Source organism: Stegodyphus dumicola, chromosome 4 (genome assembly GCF_044657685.1).
Source record: "Stegodyphus dumicola isolate Sdum_Otavi_A_Nest chromosome 4, ASM4465768v1".
NCBI classification, from domain to species: Eukaryota; Metazoa; Arthropoda; class Arachnida; order Araneae; family Eresidae; genus Stegodyphus; species Stegodyphus dumicola.
The window spans coordinates 116,654,973-116,679,347 of NC_140771.1; the positions used below are offsets into that span (position 1 = coordinate 116,654,973).

At 29.9% G+C, this 24,375-nt stretch overlaps 1 protein-coding gene across 5 annotated transcripts in view; it reads right to left on the minus strand.

Moving 5' to 3' along the window:
* LOC118199455 (sodium/hydrogen exchanger 9B1-like) overlaps positions 1-24,375 on the minus strand; it is a 163,316-nt gene that overhangs the window by 57,002 nt on the left and 81,939 nt on the right. For 3 of the 5 annotated variants that reach the window (XM_085815365.1, XM_085815363.1, XM_085815364.1), the window contains 3 exons: positions 22,646-22,723; positions 12,826-12,966; positions 1,039-8,349 (listed from right to left, as the gene is read on the minus strand). In XM_085815365.1, the coding sequence (XP_085671491.1) occupies positions 8,344-8,349; positions 12,826-12,966; positions 22,646-22,723 (225 nt within the window). In that variant the 3' untranslated portion in view covers positions 1,039-8,343. Of the gene's footprint in view, positions 1-1,038; positions 8,350-12,825; positions 12,967-22,645; positions 22,724-24,375 lie in introns of those variants that run through there. The other 2 variants (XR_015040746.1, XR_015040745.1) reach the window with 2 other exon arrangements.

Genomic DNA, 24,375 nt, shown 5'->3' on the forward strand with positions numbered 1-24,375 from the left:
AATTAAAATTTAAAATTAAATAAGAAAGCAACCTTGTTTTGGTACAAATTATACATAAAACTCTACCAATTTCAAACGCAATCAAATATAGGTCCTCCTTTCCAAGAGCATTTCTTACATTCCTTTCCAGGAGTATAGTGTATGGTAATCTATTAAGATTAATATTTTTTGCCTAATTCTAAACTTTTGGGGTACTTTTCATAATTGCCACAGTATAAAAAACTAGAAAGTCTGGCGGTCATACGAAATCACCACTGTTTTAGATATTATAAATTGATTATAAACAGATGATTGCTAATGCAAACAAATGTTCACATTCCCCCTGACACGCTTAATTTGCATTCAGCTGAAAATTCATTTTAATATACAATGTTGGAATAAAATCGGGCTAAATTTTAAACTCTTTATGCAAAAGGATATTTAACATAGGAGTTTGGGTAAACCTACCTGATGAGATGTACTACGCACAACTCGTTAGTTGGCTTCGTCTCCTTTAATTTCTCAACGTTTGCAAGTTTCTATGTAATTCATATGTAAATATAGTTAAATGCATAATAAGCAACAATTGTATGAATTAAAAATATTGAAATGTTCTTAAATACAATGATAATTTAATTAAAACAATGATAACTGCATGTATGGTATCAGTGTATATGGACTATTTGAATGCCATGGCAACTTCACCCCATTGGCTAGTACAGTTATGCAAGCAACCAATAAACTATCGGTGACAAACAGACACTTAAGCTGCATATAATAAAGATACGTGTTTTCATTTTTTAAACAATTAGTTTTTTTTTTTAACTTTTATGAAATTAATTTAGCTACAGAAAACTGAATGCTAAGTTTTAATTATTGAATTTTAAGCAATTCATAGCACAGCAATTATATTATTTTTATGCAAATCATAGACCTAAAAATGCTATAAATACTTTTCAGGATAAAATTTGCTTTTATTAAATCTTTTAAAATATTTTTTAGATATTTGCATAAACAACTGAAATTGAATTAAACTCATATTTAATTTCATCGAAAGTGTAACATGAGAAAAGGTATAGTTTTATTTATTACAAGGAAGGAAAAAAAACTTGATCACAAATTTAGCATACAAATTAATGAACCCTTTTTACAATAAATACATAACAATACTTTTTACAATAAATACATAATGGCAAAGTAATTACCTCAAAACATACTAAGTGACAGATAATCTAACAGAAAATGGCTCACATTTGCATTATACATATGGAGATTGATAAAATATGCCAGATAGCCTGCCTATTGAATTGCTAGGAATAGAACTTAAGGTAACTAGTAGTATGTCATGACTTTAGCTATTCGGTCTCTTAATGACACACATTTTTAATTTTCACACATTTCTACAAAGGAGATAAATGCTTTTGTTCTTTTTCTAATTGCTCATGATGAAATCTAATCGTAGTTAAGAATATGCCAATTAAAATTCATTAAGTTCGTAGTAAATGGTCAAATAGCATTTTACGTAAGTATACCTTCCAGTATAAACTTCCTGCATTTAAGTACCAAATTTCTTTTTCGGAGAATAACTACCTAAAACAATACTTTTTAAATGAATTCACAATTAAATAATAAGGACACAAAAATATAAACTGATGGCACATAAAAAAATTAATTATACAAAAAATATAACAGTCTCACTTACCATTATCATACAAAAAGTAAATTTATAGTACAAGCCCATTTAACTGAAATGATGGTGAAAAAAACCAAATCATATGCCAAAAAAATTTTTGATCAAACAAAAACTCAACAAAACTTTTTGATATAAATTAAGTAACCTAAAACATTGCAGACTTGATTTAATTATATATATATACATGCACATAAATACTGTATTTTATCACATACTTCCCCCTTTCCTTTACTAATTTTATCCCCTAAACATCAAGAGGAGAAAATTATACAAATATTTGAATTTCTAAGGGACATGATTACAACAAGAATGTAACAAAAGAAAAATAGTTAACTCCAGGTGATTATTAGTGCATAGGGGCTTTGTCCCTGAAGGACTATTGTTTTCGTTTTGCGATTTTGTGCTGAAAATATTAAAAGGCTGTTTCACTTTTCAAATCGTTGCCACTAAATACTATCGTCCTGTATTATATTTGAAGAAATTAAATATAGAAGAATCTGCATAAATGTATGTATGTTTCTCGCATTGTGATAAAACAACGGTACCTAGAGCCATCCAATTTTGAATGATGTAATTCTACTGCAAATATGGGCACCTTAAAGCCCAAATTTGAAATTTCGAATTTGTTTTATTATCGATTTCTTATTTTGTAAAACTTTAACGAATTCTTGATTAACAAATTCAACGATTTAAAAGCGAGCAATGGAAACATGCAACCGGGGGAGGGAAACACTTTTTATCTCCAGCACGCAGAACCGTGTGTCAAAAATTCTAAAGATATGCTCAGTTTAAAATTAATTTGGGACATTGCTGTTGAACTGAATTTTATAGTTTAATGCAAGATGTGCAGAACATGATATTTAATAAATAAACGTAACACACAAAACGTTTAAAAAATGCCCCTTTGGGCACAATTTAAAATTTGAAACCTTTCAGATATTTTTAGTTTTAGAATATTATTTCATTAAAAGAAATTAATAGTTCAACAAGAATGCATAGAAATATTAATATTATAATATTTAATAAGATATCTTCTTTTATACATCTTTTGTCAGAAAAGTTCCAGGGCAAAGGTCGTAAAAAATAGAAAATTATATTTACCATGTAATGATCCTAGTTGCTATCAAAGTACTCCCCTTCGCCATCTATACACAACTGCCAATGTTTCTGGAGGTCTTTAAAGCAAGCAGGGTGGTGTGTATGGTGTATTTAATTATGGCAAAGCACACTAGGGCTATTTGCCTAAGGGAAGGGATGCCTTCATAGAGGACTTTCTAAGGGAAACTGGCTCGTATACACGTTACACATGGGGAAAACCACGAAAACACCCATGCAGCCAGCCCGTTTGCAGGATTCGAACGTTGGACCAAACTACCAGTGTTCAGTGACTTTACCGCTCGGCCGCTGGTGGGCGAAAGCAAGCAGGGAAATCTTCAACTGTAACGTTACAGCCTGTTCGATGTCTGAAATAATCTTGATGAAGCTTTCTGTCAGTCAGCTTTTCACTCATGGAAACAAGAAAAAATCACAATAATCTTTGACACAGATGTGGGATCATGTCTAGCTCTATCCAATAACTCAGAAATTCTTCTTCTTTCCTCTTTCTGTTCATCTGTTAATGAGGGAGAGATGATTCTTGGTCTAAGTTTCCATTTCCCTAAATCTTTGCAAAATATCTTATAACACACATCACAATTCAAATTCAGTTCTTCTGATATCATACACACAGTTACACGACGGTCTTCTTGCAAAAACTATCTTGCAAGCTCCATGTTTGCACTGGTATGTGCTACAGACGAGTGACCAGCTCTGGGATCATCTTGTACTGAATCTCTGCCTTCACCAAACCTTTTGTGCCACTTAAAAATACGACTTCCTGCAACCTGGTAAGTGCGTGGAAATATGGCCAAGGTCTCATCAAGTAAGAATATATGCCAAATAACATCAAAATAATATTTGTTCCTTTTTTAGTACTGCAAATTCATAAATAAAAAAAATGTCCTGGAACTTTACTGACAAAGGATGCATTTCCACGTAATCTGAATCATGTCCATGCTTGTAGTAGTCTCTACTACTTCTGAGGCCTCAAATTATTTATAAATAAGTATAGAAGGTGAGTATACAGGTGCAATCATAGACTGATTATCAGACTGTGTTTGTTTCACTGTGATTGGTCGGTTCTTGTACTGGGCTGGTATGAAGTTCAATAATTAGAAAGTACAGAAAAGTTTGGCATTATCAATGCAGGGAGTATATGAGAGTTTGTCTTTGCTCGTAAGTAGAAAATAATCACTAAATGGATGAACCTATTTTAAAATTCAGGGGAGCTTATTCTCTCAACACACTAAGGAAGGGAAAATTAAGTGAATATTTTTCAAACTTTCAAAACCTCGGGCAAAGAATTAAGAGAGAAAATATGCAATGAAATATAGTGTGTATATATATATGTGTGTGTATATATATAATTTATTCTGTAATAGAATGCAGGTGGTTGAATCCGTTATGAACAGCGGGAATTTTGATGTCACAGTTTGTTGAAATGCTGATCTATAATGAATAAGAAATTTGGCAGTCGAGGTATATTTAATTCAATTTTTATTTCAGTAAACATGTTGCAGCCACAATCAAGTTGACACATTAATTGTGCCTATTCCAAAAAACATACATTCTAGATAAATTTGCAATAAGAAAGAAGGAGCAGACAGACTGCAGTCAAGCTAGGCGAAAGCATAGAAAGCGTGTTACATTCAGGATGAAATCTTAATTTAGACTGTTAGTTTTCGTTCTCAATGCATTTTGATTGGATAGTTAATATTGATTGCTGTAAAATTACTATTGGCTGTTTGAGTTCCATTTACATTATCAGAATTACATAAGAATCATATGACATAGATTAGAAATGACACAGTGCAAATAGAGGTTACTATTTTTAGAACACAGAAAGGAATTTAAGCTGCTAATTTAATCTTTCACATATTCTTTATTTTTCTTACATATATATATACATACACACATGCACACTTTATTTCCTTCCATATTCTTAGCACCATATTTCCTTGCATGCACATATATATAAAATATATATACACACACAGTGTCCATAAAGGTTAAACCTCCTTTTGCAACTGCTGGTCATAGATGTATACTTACAGCTATAAAAATATTTTAAATGATGCAAATATTCATATTTTGGTATTTTTAAATTTAAAAAAAAGTAAATTGTATAAAAATTACCAAATTTAACTTTTAATGCATTTCCTCTACTGCCTATGCTTATATTCAGGAAATTTTTATACTCATTACAAAAAGTAAAACAAAACAGTACAACTCCTGTACAACAAAAATTGACTGAGATATTTAATCTCAAACTTTTATTTTCAAGTATTAGATATTTGACACTATCTTCTACTTCCCTTGAATAGTCCCTTATAAAATAAAATAATTCAAGATTAATTTTTTTCTCTTAAAATGCCATTCAATGATATTCTTTTGATATTCATATGCATGTAACATTCTTTAATTCACAATTTTGTTACAATTGTTATTATGAAAGAAATATTCACACAAATAATTTATATGTTTTTAATGCTAAAAATGCATTATTAATATTCTCATGAAGTTTTATTATTTTAGAATCATGATCTAATAATCCTGCACTTCTAATAATCCTTGCAGATTGCTTCATTAAACCAGAAATACTACTTTTCATTTTTAATTCATGCAAACAATGTGAGAAGTTGGCTATGCACCACTACTGATTTTCTAAAACATGAATTCTATAAAACTCTTCATATAAGACATCCTTTGTGAGAAAAAGTTATATTCATTAATACTTTTAATAATAATCTGCATAGAGAGGCTCATTATTTCATCTCTAATGTCAGAAGCTTGTTTCCTAAACTGACACTTATAAACCATAAACTGATAAATATTTTCAATTATGTACAAATTAAAACATTTCACTCTTAGTCTGTGTATGGCCCTTGAATATAATTTCCAACTTTAAAAAAAAAAAATTATTTTAGTCAACTTTTTTCACACAAGAATCACATTTTTGTTATTTTATTTTTTAGGATAAGTACAAAATGTTACTAAATATAAGTACAGGGACTGTAAAAGCATATAAAAAGTTAGATTTGGCAATTTTTACCAAATTAAGCTCAAAATGCCAAAAATGAATATTTGCATCATTTCAAATACTTTTGTACCTGGAAGTATATGGAACAATGGTTGTGGAAATAAAGGCTGAATATATAGAGAGATCCCTAAAAGTTCATATCCAATCTTTGTTGTTATAATTGCATTACATACCATGTAAAGTATGGAATGAAAAATTCATAAGTTAACAGGACTGAAAATACTCTAGAAGAGAATTTTTGAAACTGTATACTCTCACCATTATTTATGTAATATTATGAACACATCTTTTCTTTTCTCTCTCTCTTTTTATTTTATAAATTTATAAGAAATACTTCTGTAAATTCCTGCATTTAAACTTATGTTATTTATTTCCCTCATGCATTTTTCCTGCTTAATCAGCAAGACATCAGTTTAATATTTGAAAATAAAAATTTTTAAAGGAACTTATCCCTTTCCCAATTACAAATACGGATTACTTCCTTCACATAATTTAAATGAAAATAAATATTTTAAAAGGAATATTTGTCACCCATTTCCTAATTACATAGACATATTACTTATTTCATATAATTTAAATGAAAATAAAAATTTTCAAAGGAATTTTTTTTAAGACTATTTGTATTTCTGCCCTTCTCCCCTCCCCCCCCCAAAAAAAACCTTTTTTATGCAAGCGAGACTGACTCAGGGTTATTCAAAAAGTAGTAATATCCAAAATATCTCTACCCCAATCAGTTCAGATAAATGGGATTCTGCTAAATATTCATGGGGGGAAAATTGAAATTAACAACATGAATTTAACACCTAATATCTATCTAACAACAAATACCATTTAAGAATGAAAAAAAACTACCATTGATATTTTAGAATGCTTTAGGTTCCATAGCCAGATAAAGGAATTAGGGATATTTTTATCAATTTATCCAAGCAAATATAACCAAAAAACGTAAATGTCCTCATCTTTTTCTTTTTTCTTTTGAGTAAATAATATTCAGAATGGTACAATACAGATTTTTATCAACTCATCCAAGCAAATGTAACTATGAAAAATAGTAACTGTCTTAGTTAGCTGAACAAACAGCATTCAGAATGGCACAATACGCAAGAAAACATAAAAATTTAAACAGCTTGTGTATGTTTTATAAATCAGTTCATTACTAACATCATTTAAAAGTTAAAAACACTACTTCAATACCATACATTCAAAAATTGTTCTTTAAACAGCTGAAACTTCATTTAATTTCTTTAAATTAAACATTACATAGAAGTTTTATTTAATATAAATTATGTACTAACCATATATATGAAATTAAAATTTTAATAGTACATAAAAATATAAAAAAATGAAATAATTTAACAATATGTATTCTGCTATAAAATTGACATAATTACAAAAACTGTGGCACTTAATAAAGATAAATAAACAAATAAATAAAAATTTCAACAACAATCACAGTTAACAAACAATAAGCTTTTCCATAAATTATCCCTTCCCCTTAAATTTTAGTAATATCACTAAATAACATTACATGCATGAATAACAATTCCCCCCCCCTTTTTTTTTTTTTTTTTTTTATTTATTTTTTCAAATTCTTTACTAGCAAATTTTGATACTACTTCCTGATTTTATCTTTTAGGTCCCATAGCAAAAAATAAATTGAAATTGTGGCTGAAGGTTTTATAATAGTTTATTTCATGCAGAAAAGAGATAAAAATGTATTCATTGAAATACAGACAATTTCAAATATAGTAAAATATATTACCTTACATTGCACAAATTTAGCTATTAAAATTTAAATTACAAAAAATATATCAGCCATAGACGTAGTCATATTTTTAAAGTTCATTAATCACATGGGGTCAGTGCTTGGGCTGGACAATGTGGTTATCTAGCTTCTTCATAGTTAATAATTTATTCTGAATAAAGATCATACCAAATGGTATAATAACTAAAGAAAAGTATATTAATTTTATTTATAAAATTATCTATATATATATATATTTATATAGAATTATATATAAGTTTGCATAAAATACTTAAAATCAACTTTTGTATTTTATTAAATGCCAAAGCTCGTTTCTGCACTATGCTGCAACGTTTTAAAACTTCAGTAATATAAAGATATTAGAAAATAAACATTAAATTATTATTGAACATAATTTCAGACATTTTATTTCAAAAATTATAATTATATAGAGCAAATGCATTAAAAATATAAAAACAGAAAGATAACAGAAGCTATTTTTATTATTTAAAATCACCTTTAGTAATCATTTTCTGCTTATACTAAATACTAAAATCAACTGCTTAAGCTGCAGTTTTTTATTTATTTATTAAATTTTATATTATGCTAAAATAGCAATCTCTTTGAATAAAAATATTTAAAAAAAGAAAGAACAGACAATAAATTAATAAAAAAAGTTTAAAGCACAAATGAACTCAAATTATATTACATAATTTATCTTCATCTAATTCCCTTAACATCCAGTTTATTCACTCTGCTTAGCGCTAATTCACAAAACGGATAACATGGTCATAGCTAAAAATATAAAAGAAGAAATATTAAATCAAAACAAGATATTTGTATGCAAACTCGAATACACATTTAATAAATGTATACAAATGTAAGAAAAAATTAATGGTACCAACACTCTGCAAATAAATGCAATAATTCAATAATACAAATAAATATTATTAAATTTTCAACAAATATTCCATAAAGATTTTAAAACTCAAATTAACACTCACTCAATATAGCAAATCCTTGCCAAATGTGGACTTGAGGAACATTATTATAGGCATTATATCATAATTGTCTCCATTTAATTTGTTCAATACAAAAAAAGCCAATTATATGTGGTACCCTGAAAGCTTTGGTAGCTTTATGACAGTCCTCTTTAATGACCGGTTTAAAAATTCTTTCATTTAAGAAGAGAAACATTGCTTAGAATAACAAAACTTGAGCTTTAAAGTTTTAGTTCTCAATAATGCTCCAGGACATGGTACTAAAGCCCTCACAATATAGCATCTAAATATAGAGGTTTTATTTCTTCCATCGAGCATCACTTCCTTAACGAATGGATCAAAAAAATCATAAAAACATTTATAAGTACTTAGTTACATCTCTGCAAACTACATAGAAATAATTAAACTTGCATGGAAACCAATAAATTCATCAACAATATATGCTTACTGACATCAACTCTGGCCAGAAGCTGTCAACAATTTTAAAGGATGTCCATCGATTGAAAATGAGGTGAAGAAAATCATATGAATTGAAAATGCAATAAGGCAGCAAAGTATTTTCAGGCATGCAAGAAGACACATCAAAGAATTCGTCAAGAATGATGACTGTGAAATGACAAATGAATAATTGGATGATCTCTTAACACCAGGTAATAGTGAAAGCAGCAACAGTGAAGAAGATAAAAAGCTTTTAATGTATAAGAAGTTAAAAGAATTGTTTAAAAAGGCACAGGAACTGTCTGATTTTGTAGTGGAGATTGACCTGAATGAAGAAAGAAGATACTTTAATATAGGTACAGAAAAACTTTGCCCGCATTAAATCAAAGCATTTGATAAGATGTATCAGACATAGTCCCAAGCAAAAATCACCAGATATTTAAAAATAATAATTGTATCATGTACTTACTTTTAAAACATAAACCCTTTCAATTAAAATTTGCTTCATTTCCCTCTTTTAAATAATATAAAATTTACAATTGCATAAATTATACACACTTTCTTGATTTATACCTAACCTGTATTTTCCCATAGAAAGTTAACGCTGAGGAATGTGATTTTGTCACATGTGCAATGTTTTAATGATATCACCCTTGTGGTTAACAAGGTTTACTGCATGAAAGCCTATAACTCAGTTACCAATAAGAATATTTAATTTTCATTAATTTTCATTAAATAATATAGATTTTCATTAAATAATTTTCCTTGAATAATTTCATTAAATATGATTCCATAAAACAATATTGAGATCTTTGTACAGGATTATATTCTTTTTAATATATTTAATTCTACTGAAGAATAATTGTTTATGTCCAGCTTTCCTATTGTGTGACTATAATAATGCTTAAATGAATAAATAAATATATTAATAAAACTGGCAAAAATTAACAGCAAATGAAAAAAGAATAATGGGACTAAACTGAACTATTTTTTAATTTTTCATTTAGGTTCACATCTTAAATTTATAATATCCTTATTAATCTTTATGTGAACATTTAAATTGTCAGTACAGGATAAAAATGTGTTTTATAGGAGAAATATTTACAAAACAACAGCACATGCTGCCATTATATATAACAGAAATAATTTTTAAAAAATTCTGTGACTCTCTTTTACAGATTGATGATTTCCATACGTTTCCAGATTTGTATTATAACTTTCAACTTTCTTTTAGGTGGTTATAGTATAAAGGCAGAGGAGCTTTTTTCCCCTTCTACCTGAGGAAAATATATATATATATATATATGGGAAAAAATGAATATAAGATCCATTATAAAAACATTTAAACTTATTCTTTCTCACAGAAATTAGTGAAGTACAAGAGAGATGACTTCAGACAGGCAAGTGCCATGCTTCTATATGCGCATGTGTAAATGTTTTGTTTCCTGCCACTTGTAGCCAATCTGTGAAAGAGGTAATGTAGTGAATGCTTGCTAGATTTTAGTTGCCATTAAACAGGAGATCGATTAGAACGAAGATACTGAATTCTTCGAAAAGATTGAAAGAGTTAGCAAGCTTATGGTGGTACTGCCAACAATAACTAATGAGTTATACAAGCACTCTGAAGATGTCAGTGGGAAGTGAACCATGTTTTAATATGATCTTAAGAATACAAAATCATTAGCTAGTTGATATGTACATATTTTGATTATGTAGACACATCATGTCATCATCCAGGTACTAGCATATAAAATGGAAATAAACATACTTGGTTCAACATACTACATACTAAGAGCGGATTTGGCCAAATAGAGAATGTTAATAAAATTCATATTGATACTGCTAATAATGGAGAAGGAAATACTGATTTGCAGCATATCATACTGTTAGCAACATATCTCAACTTCCTGAACATTATGATAATTGGTGACAAGTCATGGTTTCATAATTATGATCTGAAAATCTACGTGAAATCATTGCTGAAACACTCGTCATCCTCAAGATTAACCATTTGAGTCCCAGGTGGCATTGAAAAAACACTATCAAAGAATCCCAAACAGTGAAACCGTGCTTACTCTAAATGTGTATGAAAAGACCCAAGCAGACCTTGTCGTATTTTATGTTGAAAAATACAAGGCGGCGAGATAGTGCTTTGTTTATTTTATATCGATGTGCACCTGATTTAAATCAAGTGCCCATATTATCAACATCAACGGCATCATCAGTTGTCCACAATGTTCGAAATGTACTGGGTTTTCTCGACATAAAATCTCAACAGCGCGATCATGCTGCTTGGGACTCAAACAGTTAAAAAAGCATTATACATACACAGCAAAATCAAAGTGAGAGTCATCTTTGATTCCCATGGGAAAATGCATCTCAAGCACAAAACATACAAGAAAGGTATTGTCTTGAGGTCCTGTGTCATATTTTAATGCTACATCATACATACAATTAGACCTGTGAACAGCAAAACTTTACAGCAGCATCATGATAACACATCCACCCATTCTTCACATGTAAAGAAAGTAATCCATTATCCTTCACAAATTAATTGAATTTAAATTTTACATTAAGAACCCTTCTATTGCTTTTAAATCATTAAATCAAAAATACCTAAATACTAATAATCATAAAAAGGATTTCTAAAATGTTTAAAACTTAGAACAGTTTGAACTATTTGGATTGGAAAATGCCATCAGATGTTTGCTTATTGTTATGAATTAAAAACATGATTTTAATTATGTAGCAAACATATTTATGAATTTTAAAATACATTCCTATAAAACAAAATTTTCAAAAAAAAAAGTAATAGAAATATGAAATCCCAATAAAAATGCATGTTAAATTTATTCTTCAATAACAGAAATCTATTTAAAATGGAAATTTTAGTCTATATCAAGAAACTAATTTATGGATGAATCAAATTCTTTACTTAAGTGAGTTTTCCAATAATTTTGCAAAGGTATAAGATTTGCATATTTTTAATGTGATACATTTTTAATATTTTGTACATAAAAAACTTCATTCTTTTATTTCATAAGAATATTGTGGAATATTTTAGTCTTCTAAATACTGTTTTTATATTTCATTTAATGCAATATAAGATTACAATTAAAAAGCTATTTTCCCCATTAAGTAAATAAAGAACATATTCAAATATTTACCTCTAATACTCCATTTTAGCATGACAGTAATTTCAGGAAGTAAGCATTTCAAACTTAAGCAAATACTTTTAAAAATAATTTTTCTTTGAATTACAAATGGACGTAAAAAGCAATTAATAGTTTTAAAAGTAATATTTGTATACAGTCATTAAACCACTTTTCCTCAAAGTTGCTGATTTTGAGGATGGATAGTGAACTCTGAATTGGCACATCACGTCTGACATTTTTGTCTGTATTTAAAATAGTATTCTTAGCAGCTATGAATCAGTTAAGTTTACTGTCACACAAACATAAAAATAATAGATAGCAACATCCAATGGTGATTAATGTCCAGAATGTAAATCATCCACTGTGTATTAAAAGAACTGTCATGCAATAAGATTACACGAAATAGGCATAAAAAGTCTGTTTCATTTCTAATCTAGCAGATAAATTTAATATAATTACATCATAATTTAATTAAGGCATGCTATTCTAAGGTTAATTTCAGAACTGAAGACCATAATGATAATAAACCATTCTATTTTAACTATAATTCAGAATAAGACTAAAGATACTCAGTTATAGAACCTGATTAATTGCATTCAAATGAATAAATCTAGATTTTACTTTTAACATTGAACACCTAATATTAATTATTTAATGAGAACAACAACAATAATTACTTTTGTAGCATTATTTTCTTCAATGAGCAAATTCTCTGTAACTTTTTTCCCCTTTGTAAGTAAAATAGGACCAAGAATAGATATAAGAGCTGCTCCAATTGGTGCAGTCAGTATAATAGAAAGCACAGCTACTGTCAGAATCTAATGTAAAGGACACATTACAATGTTAATGCCATATGGAATTTTAAAAATTACAACTAAAATATCATATATCAACAGCTCGAAAAATAATTCGATACAAATATATTTTAAATAATTTTATAACAGTTTAACCCATTTTAAGAACAATGAATAACCCTTCCTACCCAATAAATGAGTGATGATAATTATTTAATGTCATTCTACAGAAATAAGGACAATCAAAATAATTTAAAAGAAAAAAAAGATTTAAAAAAAAAAGCTAATGTCATTCTACAGAACTAATGAAAATAATTTTTAAAAAAAGAAGAAGACTTAAAAAAAAGCTTAAAAAAATCCTTAAAAAACACCAAAGGGGCTTTTTTTAACATTTTGTAGGTTACCTTTATTTATTAAATGTTGTATCATAAATTATAATATGACGTTTAGCTTAAGAGCGCTTCTCCTGACGCATGCACTATTCGCGTTTATCCGCACGGTGATGACGTAATTGCTTATTACGTATGTATGTTTATATGTATACCTTTCTTACTTTTTTGCCTTTTCTCTGCTGTACGCAACTATGTTTAAGTTAATCTCTGTCATTAAAAATGTTCATTGATGTTACAATCTGTTTAGGCCCATTTATTTCTTCAATGGTTATGGGCCCAGGAACGTTTTAACTGTGCCTAATTAGCAAAATACTTATTTTAAAATGAACATTTTGAAGTTTTCGAGCATTGAACTCTTAAGCCTAATTCAAGAACTGTTACATCTAATCAACGGTAAGAACTGATCAGCGTTCAGTTAAGCCTATTTTTATATCGCTCAATCTTGGTTTTTGGCTGTGAGAGACTGTACTACATTATGTCGCATTTGACTACTATAGAAAAGCTTGGAAAAGATAATTTTGACAGTTGGAAATTACAAATAGAAGCAGTATTGATTAAAAATGAACATTGGGATTATGTAACCGGTAAAGAGCTAAAACCTGCTGAAGGAACCGAAGATGAAAAGAAATGGCTCCAAGCTGATCAAAAAGCTCGCGCAGATATAATTCTTGCTATTAATCCTAGTGAACTGTGTCATATAAAGCATTGTGTGACATCAAATGCTGTGTGGAATAAACTCAAATCTGTATATGAATCGAAAGGACCTGAGAAGAAGGCTACCTTGTTAAAACAGCTATTATTTAGAAAAATGGCGGAAAGCGAAACAATGTCTGAACATTTGAATAATTTCTTCGAAATAGTTGATAAGCTTAAACAAATGGATACTGACATAGCTGATGATTTATTATTGATTCTTCTGCTCTACAGTACACCAGAAAAATTTGAAAATTTTAGATGCGCCTTCGAATCAAGAGATCAATTACCTAGTCCCGAATCTTTGAAAATCAAAATGTTAGAAGAATGGGAAGCAAGACCAGGGAAAATGTCTCAAGATTCACAGAATGCATACAATACTGAAAATAAAAGACAAAATCAAGAACAGAAGAAAAATGAAAAATGGAAGGTAAATTCAAATAAAAATTTTCCTGCTGAAAGAAATTTTCGAAACTTGAAGTGTAATTACTGTTCGAAAATTTGGCACAAGTCATCTGAATGCAGAAAGAAAATAACTGACAGAAAATATGCGCAATTAAATAAGAGAAATCAAGGTTCTCTGATGGTTTCTAATTATGAAGAACAGATTAGTTTAGCAGTAAACAATGCTTATCAGAAGACCTCCTCATGGTGCTTAGATAGTCGTTGTACATCTCACATGTGCAATGACAGAAAGTTATTTTCAGAATTTCACCCTCGAACGAATTCAACCATAAAGTTAGCAGTTGACAAAACAGCAAAAACTACAGGAATTGGAACTGTCCTTATAACAGTACCTAACGGAAATAAGAGAATTAAACTTACACTCAAAAATGCATTATGTGTTCCGAAATTAAAATTTAATTTGCTGTCAACATCTAAAGCTACTGCAGATAATCGTTCAGTGATTTTTACAGAATGACATGTTAGAATAATAGAACCAAATGGATCTATACTAGTGCAGACTATTCATCATGGTGATCTTTATTATATACATCCAAGCACTGAAACAGCTGCAATAGCACAGGTAAGTAATTTTTTCAAGTGACATCTTAAATTAGGTCATTTAAATGAGTCTGATTTGAAAAGACTTAAGTCTGATAGTATGGTTAGAAATTTAAATTTTAATAACACTGAATCTCTAAAAGACTGCAAAGTCTGTATCCGAGTTAAACAAACTGTGCAACCTTTTCAAAAAGAATCAAAATTTCAAAGTGATGAATTACTGAACTTGATTCACTTAGATTTGTGTGGACCTATGAGAGTCCCATCCCATGCTGGTTTACATTATTTTGTTATTTTCATAGACGACAAATCGCGTTATGTCGAAGTCAGTTTTCTTAAAACTAAAGATGAAGTGAAAAATGCATTCATTAAATACAAAGCTGTGGTCAAAAATCATCTAGGAAAGAAAATAAATATCCTTCGTACTGATAACGGTCTCGAATATCACGGAGAAGAATTTAATAAATATATTCAAGAATGCGGGATTAAACGAGAATTCTCTGAACCAATGACTCCTCAACAGAATTTGAGAGCTGAACGCATGAACTGCACTTTAACTGAAATGGCCAGATGTTTGTTACTACAAAGTAATCTTCCCCAATCCTTTTGGGCTGAAGCCTTGAACTGTGCTGTTTATATTCGTAATCGTTGCCCGAATCGAAGCCTGGGAGTAAACCAAACACCTTATGAGTTATTTTTTGGCATCAAGCCAACTGCATCTCACTTCAAAGTATTCGGACAGAAATGTTTTGTACTTAATAAAAGGTCTAAAGGGAAATTCGATACTCGAGCAGAAGAAAATATATTTGTAGGATACTCAAATGAATCGAAAGCATACAGGCTGTGGAATAAAAATTTCAGAAAAATCGTTATAAGCCGAGATGTTAGATTCTTTGATGAATTCAAAAACTGAACTAATTATAATAAAGATTTGAAAGTTTTACTTCTCAAAAATATTCCTGATAGAAATAAGGAAGAACCTCTGAATGTAAAGCAAATATTGGCTGATGAAATAACAGAAGACCCCTCAAATATGGCAGAAGCATCTGCTAAATCATCTGATAATGAAGATTCTGATTCCAAAGCAATATCTGAAATGCAGATTAAAAGGGGGCCAGGTCATCCAAAGAAAGTCAAGACTGGGAAGCCAGGAAGACCGAAAAAGGAGTACTGCAATATAAACATAGAAAAGGAAGAAGCACAAATTGCTGAAGAAGATACAAATCCGACATTAGAAGAAGCATTAAATGGAAGTTACTCTGAAGAATGGCATAAGGCTATGCAAAGTGAATATGAAGCACTTGTTAAAAATGGTGCATGGAAATTAGTAAAGCGACCACAGAACAAAAAGGTAATAGGATGTTGCTGGGTTCTTAGATCGAAATATAATGCAGATGAAACAGTTCAAAAGAGAAAAGTTTGATTGGTTGCTAGAGGATTTGCACAGGAACCTGGAATTGATTTCAATGAAACCTTTGCTCCAGTAGCCAGAGCAAGCTCTATAAGAACTGTGATTGCATACAGTGTTGAACAAGACCTTATGTTATACCAACTAAATTTTGCTATGGCTTATGTTAATGGAGATTTACAAGAAGAAATTTTCATGGAACAAGCTAAAGGTTTTGAAGACCAAAATAATCCTGATTATGTTTATGCTTTGCAAAAGTCTCTTTATAGTTTGAAACAAAGTGGATGACAGTGGTATGAAAAATTAGACAAAAAAAACTCAAAAACTTTGGATTACAATCATTACAATCAGATAAGTGCGTATACAGGACGAGAACATCTCAAGGTGAGTTAATTCTAATTTTATATGTGGATGACTTAATAATAGCAACAAATAGCTGTGATTTATATGCTGAACTTCAAGATTATCTTTCTAAAGAACTTCATATTAAAGATTTAGGAAAACTTCATTATTGTCTTGGAATAGAATTTAATCAAGATGTTAATAATAATTCTATTAGTTTATCTCAGCAGAAATATGTTGATAATATTCTACGAAGGTTTAATATGCAAGAAGCAAAACCAGTAGCAACTCCTTTAGATACTAGTGTAAAATTAAGTAAAGAAATGTATCCTTCTGAAACTGAAAAGGAAGAAATGCACAATGTACCTTATCGCTGTCTAATTGGTTCGCTTATGTATCTTTCTGTGTTTACTAGGCCGGATATTACATATGCCGTCAGTCACCTGAGCCAATTTAATAACAATCCTGGAAAATTACACTGGTTGCATTATCAAATACTGAAGCAGAGTACATCAGTCTTTCAGAAAGTGCTAAAGCAGCAGTTTATTTACGTCATTTTCTTAAAGAATTAAATTTCACTGCTGATTATCCAACCATTATATATTGTGATAATCATGGTGCACAGAAGCTTATAAAAAATGCTGTTTATCACTCACACACTAAACACACAGATATTAGACATCATTTCATTCATTAAATTTATGAAAGAAATTAAATAGACGTTAAATATGTGCCAACAGAGAAAATGCCTGCTGATGTACTAACAAAAACATTGACTGCTTCGAAACTCTCTAAGTGCTGTAAATTAATTGGAATAACTGTAAATGATTAATGTTTATTTTTTTTTCAGCCGCCAAACGTCAAAAGGGGGATTGTTGTATCATAAATTATAATATGATGTTTAGCTTAAGAGCGCTTCTCCTGATGCATGCACTGTTCGCGTTTATCCGCGTGGTATTGACGTAACCGCTTATTACGTATGTATGTTTATATGTATACCTTTCTTACTTTTTCGCCTTTTCTCTGCTGTATGCAACTATGTTTAAGTTAATTAAATTTAATTAAAGTTAATTTAATTGTCATTAAAAATGTTCATTGATGTTACAATCTGTTTAGCCCCATTTATTTCTTCATTAAATATCATGTTCTTTGCATTTAACCATAAAATTCAGTTGAACAGCAATATCCTAAAATAATTTTAAAATGAGCATATCTTTAGAATTTCTGATATATAGTTTCATGTATTGGAGATAAAAATGCCCCCCGTACAGTGTTGCAATTGCTTGCTTTGAAATTGTTCAGCCTGTTAATCAAAAATTCGTTAAAGTTTTACAAAATAGATAATAAAACAAATTCCAAATTTGGAAGCCCATATTCGGGTGGAAACATATGTTAATTAAAATTTGATGGCTCTAGGTACCATCGTTTTACCACGATGCAAGAAACACACATAAATTTATGCAGATTCTTCATTATTTAATTTCTTTAAATGTAACACAATGCTGTAATATTTGGTGGCAACAGTTTGAAAAGTGATCTGACATTTAAAGTTTTCAATGCAAAGTGCCAAAATGAAATTAATGATCCCGTCTGGGTTAATGCCCTTTGTGCTAAAAACAAGTTGGTTTAAACATGAAATCAATAAGATAAGATTTTAACAAACGATAATATCCATGAAAAGTACCTTTACAAAATGAAGTCGGTTAATGTCAAAAAATGGAAAATATATACAATAAGCCTCTGCAAATGCAGATTTGAATAATACAATGAGTATATGTGTTACCTCAATTTTTCTCAATTTAATTTGTCCAATCAACAGTTTCAGTTACACACGAAGTGCTGAAGACCATCAGCCATGTTTTGATAGTCCTCTTAAATGACTGGTTTGAAAATTCATTCATTAAAGAAGTCAAAAATTGCTTAAAAGAACAAAACCTGAGCTTTTAAGTTCTCCTGATTCTCAATAACGTAGCAGGGTGCACAGCTGAAGGCTTCACAACAATGCATCCAAATGTAGAGGTTTTATCCCTTCCACCCAACCAATGGATGAAGGAATAAAAAACATTCACAGCTTATTATGTCAGGCACATTTACATCTCTCTAAATAAAGAACTAGATAAATCAAAGCGTGACACACTAATGATATTCTGCAAGCAATTCAAAACACTGCATAGAAATTATTGAACTTGCATTGGAACAAGTGAATGCTTGCTGGCATCATCAACAATTTTCCAGAATTTCCATCAATTTGTGAAGCAAAGAAAATCATACAAATTGCAAAAGCAATAGGAGGCAAAAGATGTTTGGATCTGGAAAAAGGAGAATCAAAGAATTAGCAGAAAATGACAATTGGAATATCACAAATGAAGAACTGGATGATCTTATAACACTAGCAGATTGTAAAAGCAGCAAGAGTGAAGAAGATGAAGAGCCTTTAGCATTTAAGATGTTAAATGGATTGTTAAAAAAGGCCAGGGAACTGTTTCATTTTGTAAGGGAGATTGACCCAAGTGAAGAAGAAGATACTACTTTACAAAAAGTATTGAAAAACTTTGCACTCCTTACTGTGAAACATTTAATGATTGCATCAGACACTGTCCCATGCAAAAAACACACATGCAAAAAAAATATTTGCATCTACTTATTAAATGGTAATAGAAACCTTTTTAATAAACATCTGTTTCCGGTTTGTGTAAATTATACATATTTTTTTAATCTAAAATATACCTAACCCATTTTTTAATAAAAAGTTAACTTCATGGAAAGTGATTTTACCATATATGCAATATGTGAATGATGCAACTTCCACATTCAGAAAGGGTTTACTGTAATTCACAGATGAATATACATAAATAGACGATGTACCTGCTTTCTTTTTCTCCACTTTTTAATCTGAATTTATACTCTTTTTTCAATTTGAATGTTTAAAATTCTTTTACTAAAAAGGATATGCAAGATAAGTTCGAAGTTTCACTAAACTTTAAAAAAAAATCTGAAAGCTTTCAGATTTTACATTATGCTCAAAGCGACCTTTTTTAACATTTTGTGTGTTACCTTTATTTATTAAATATCATGTTCTTTGCACTTAAACCATATTTCAATTTAACAGCAATATCGCAAAATAAATTTAAAATGAACAAAACTTCAGAATTTCTGATACACAGTCTCTCGTGGAGATAATTTACTCCCCCCGTACAGTGTGGCCATTGTTCGCTTTGAAATCATAGTGTTTGTTCATCAAAAATTCATTAAAGTGTAGCAAAATAAGAAATCAATAATAAAACAAATTACAAATTCCAAATCTGGGCTTCCAAATGACTATATTCAGTAGATTATGTTATTCAAAATTTGTTGTCTCTAGATACCATTGTTTTATCCCAGTGCGAGAAACATGCATACATTTATGGAGATTTTTCATTATTTAATTTCTTTAAATATAAAGCAGGGCAATAATATTTGGTGGCAACAATTTGAAAAGTACACCAACATTTACAGTAAATCAACACAAAATGCTAAAACGAAATAGTCCTTCAGGGCAAATTGCCCCTTTAGACTAAAAAATCCTGCAAAATTAATCTAGCTTGCTAGGTGTATGTAATTTGTTGCATCGAAAAGATCACGTTCTCAGTTTATTATTCATTATTCATTTTTGAAACAACAGATAGTATTGCAAGCTTCCGTGACCGCCACAGATGAAGTACTGCAGTCAACTTAGAATAGCTATGAATAGATAAACAGAGATAGAGCTAATGAAATAGAATGCAAGCTAAATGCTTTTTATACAGCCATTTTGATGCAGATTGATGACCTATGGGAAAATTCCGAGTTTCTTACAAACTGCATATGAAAAAGTTCACTTCTAACCAGCTTAGTTAACTTTTTACAACTTTTCTCAGTTGGCGAAAAATTTCAAACATCCCTACACAAAAATCACATTACCTATTAATGAAAAGTCTTCAAGGATTCAAATTTAAAATAAGATTTTAAAGACTCAACAGCAGATGATAATAAGATATTTTTAGGAGAGGAAAAAAACAGTTTAAGAGCTAAAAATATCCCTTAACATTGTATGCTTCCTAATGACAGAAAAGTAAACTTATCTAAATAAGGTATATTTTTATGACCTTCATATCATCTTAACCCCATAAAACTGCATCTAGGGCAAGTAAAAGGATCCATATGTTGACAGGTCATTCATTTTTCATTCAAATTTAGTTACTTTTTTTTTTTTTTTTTTTTTTTTGTGTGTGTGTGTGTGTGTGTGTGTGTGTGTGTTCTAGTAAAGTAAACACTAAACAAACTTTTTTATATCTTTGTCATCGTACATTTTTCATTGAAGCATTACTCTTTAGATTATTAAAATGAATTGATATATAGTTGGCACCATAGAAGATGCAGATGAATAGTCTGAGGAAATTAATGTTAACTTTGCTATATCACCTCTAACTATAGAAGTGACAGAGAAGATGAAAGAGATAAAATGACAAATTAAAAGATAGAAGTATAAAAGACTTTACTAAAAATGTTAAGATAATCAATACAAAAAATTAATGTAACAATAACCAACTTTCAAATTCATAAAAAAAAAGGTTAAATACTGAAAACAAGAAGTTGAGTCAATGAGACATCGATAGCTGAATGTTGTAGTTGTCAATAAAATGATTTGTTGAAATAATACATAAGAAGAAAAAAAAGCAACATTGATTTCGATTGCAAATGATTTTTTGACTTGATAAAAATTTGAATACATATGAATAATATATTCACATTTTATTATGTAGCATTCTCTTCTTTAAATTTAACTGGTGAAATACTGAATCATTTGGGGTTTAAAAAAATTAGGGTTTTAATGCCCAGTGTCCTACATAAAGGGCTTTTCCCCTCAACTCTAATAATAATTTTGATGCAATTTGAATTGATTATTACTGCTGGTAAGAAAATAATCAATTTCATGTTGTTCAGCTTATTGTCTGTTGAACTAATCTGAGTATACATGAGTTTATAGGTTCGCTAAATAATTCAACTTATCACTACATGTTGAAAACAAAAGAATCTGAACGGGAAAACAGTAAAAATACTTTTTCTTCTTGAATATACAGAAAGCTTTAGAAACAAAATAAGAAAACTGAAAAGATTTTCAATACTTAGTACCACTGAATAACTTTTGTTATAAATGTATTATTAAAAAAACTGAATTAAAATATTTGAAATCCCACAATAACTAGATAGTATGGCAAAGCTTATGCTACTTTATCTGAATTACTTACAAAATTTGTCAAAGTGCATGAGGGTTATTTATCCTGATGAGAAGGATACCTTTGTGTAGAATTTTCTATGGAAAACTGATTTGTATTCATATCATATATCAAAGAAACCATGAAAAGCCAACCATGCACTTAGTCTCTTCACCTGAGACTGAATTCCCACTATTCAGTAGTCTTAACCACTCAGCCACATGTGGTATGATAAATAAAATTTCCAGCTGGTATGTTTTAATAAAGTCTCTCTCTTATTATGGACATTCTTGCAATGTAAGAGAGTAGCAAATTTTAGTTTTCTTCAGTTTATATATTGTTGTTATAAATAAATATTGGTTATACATTATTGTCTATGTTGTAGAGTTAAGTTGATAATGTTGATTGCTAGACTGTCTAATTGATTAGCCATACATGAATGAAGTTATGATAAATAAAAATAACAGCGTTAAAGTAATAACAGATATTTAGAAAAGTCAGCACAATATTCTGATAACAGAATATAATTGATTAAAAGAATAATAGGTGCTATTGTTATGTTGATATTATTACAATTAGTATTAAGAGTGTAACTGAAACATCAAATTAAAAGAAAATTTTAGGATCACCTTCTTTGCCATTTCTTCCATTTCAGGACCTTTGTTGTTAATTAGTACATAATCTAATGCTTGAGGACCAATAGCTGCCTAAAATTTTGGAAAAAAAAAAGTACTGAAATTAAAAAACTACATTAATTACATAACTTCATATAACTTTAAAAACCAAGCTACATATAAATGGTACAAACTTTAAATTATACCAAAGAAAATTTTTAGTAGAAAGTTACTACATATTTAGAAGACAAAATATGGTTCTATATATTTTCAGAGGAAATTATGTATTGTTATTAACAAAATTTCTTTTTGCAATTACTTCATAAATTTAGTATACTTTTTGCAAGGGTTGTTTTTTTTTAAACAAAGTCCAATTTTTATTAAGAAAAACATAGTAATTATCATTAAAATATATCCCCCCCCCTTATTCTACATAGTTTCATTACAAAACTTTCACTTTTCCAATTTAATTTCCATCTATCCATACCATTCAACAAGTTTCTGAATTCCGATGTCAGAGAAATGTAAAGAAGCCCAATCCATGACTGCAGTTTTCATTCCATTGTTGTTGAAATGTTAACTAGCAAGGAACTCCTTTAAGTACTGAAATATGTGAAAATCACTGGATGCAAAGGCTGGACTGTAAAGTGGATGATCCAGTTGTTCCCATCCAAAAGACCTGATTAGACCCTGGCTTTGTGCAGAGAATGAGGCCTTGCATTTTCATGGAGTAACACCACACTGGAAGATAGTAGGCCATGCTGCTTGTTTTGCATAGCAGGCTGGAGTTTTCTCAGGCTCACACAACACACATCAGAATTGATTGTCATGTCTCTCGGCATAAAATCCAATAATAAAAATCTCTTTATTGTTCCAAAAGGCATTACCATGATCTTTCATGCTGAAACTGTATGCCTGGCTTTCACTTTGGTTGCCAGTGATGCGTTTCGCCATTCCACTGACTGTTACTTGGACTCATGAGTTATTGTGGATTGTGAGACAGCAAAGTTTCATTTCCTGTAATAATGTAGTCAAACATTCACCTCCATCCTGCTTGTAATGAGTCAGAAATGATACAGTACAGCCCAATCTTTTTGTTTTGTGGTCATCAGAAAGCAGTCTTGGAACCCATTGATAATCTAATTTTTGATAATTAAATTTGTCCGAAACAAAGGTATTCAAGGCCGGTTTTTTAACTGACCTTGAATTCTAAGGAAAATCAACTGATAATATTGAAATTATGAATTGTCAGTTTTGTTTTCCACATCAAGGGCCAAATCTTCGGAAAGCAGAGAAGGTTGGTCAGGACATGGCCCATCAGGCACATTAACCTGCCTGCCCTTGAGCATTCTGATCCACTTTTGAACTTTACTGTCACTCATAGCATTATCACCATAAATTCCACAAGTCTGATGGTGAATTTCCATGGCTGTCAAGTTTCTTGAATTCAAGAATTGAATTACAGATCATATTTCAGTCGGCAAGCAACTCAATTTTTTTAAACATTATGAACTTCTACATCTCAGCAAACAGAGAGATGATATGGCTACAAATGGCACCTAAATACATGCAAAGCAGGCTTGGCAGCAGATGTGCATACACACTGTGGTGATAGAGCATTATTTTCCCTTTCATTTACGAATGGACTTCACTTAAAAAGTAACCTAAGCAGACTTACAAAAATACAAATGCAAATCTAATTATTTTGGCCCTAAAGAAATAAAACACAGAACTTAGAATATGCA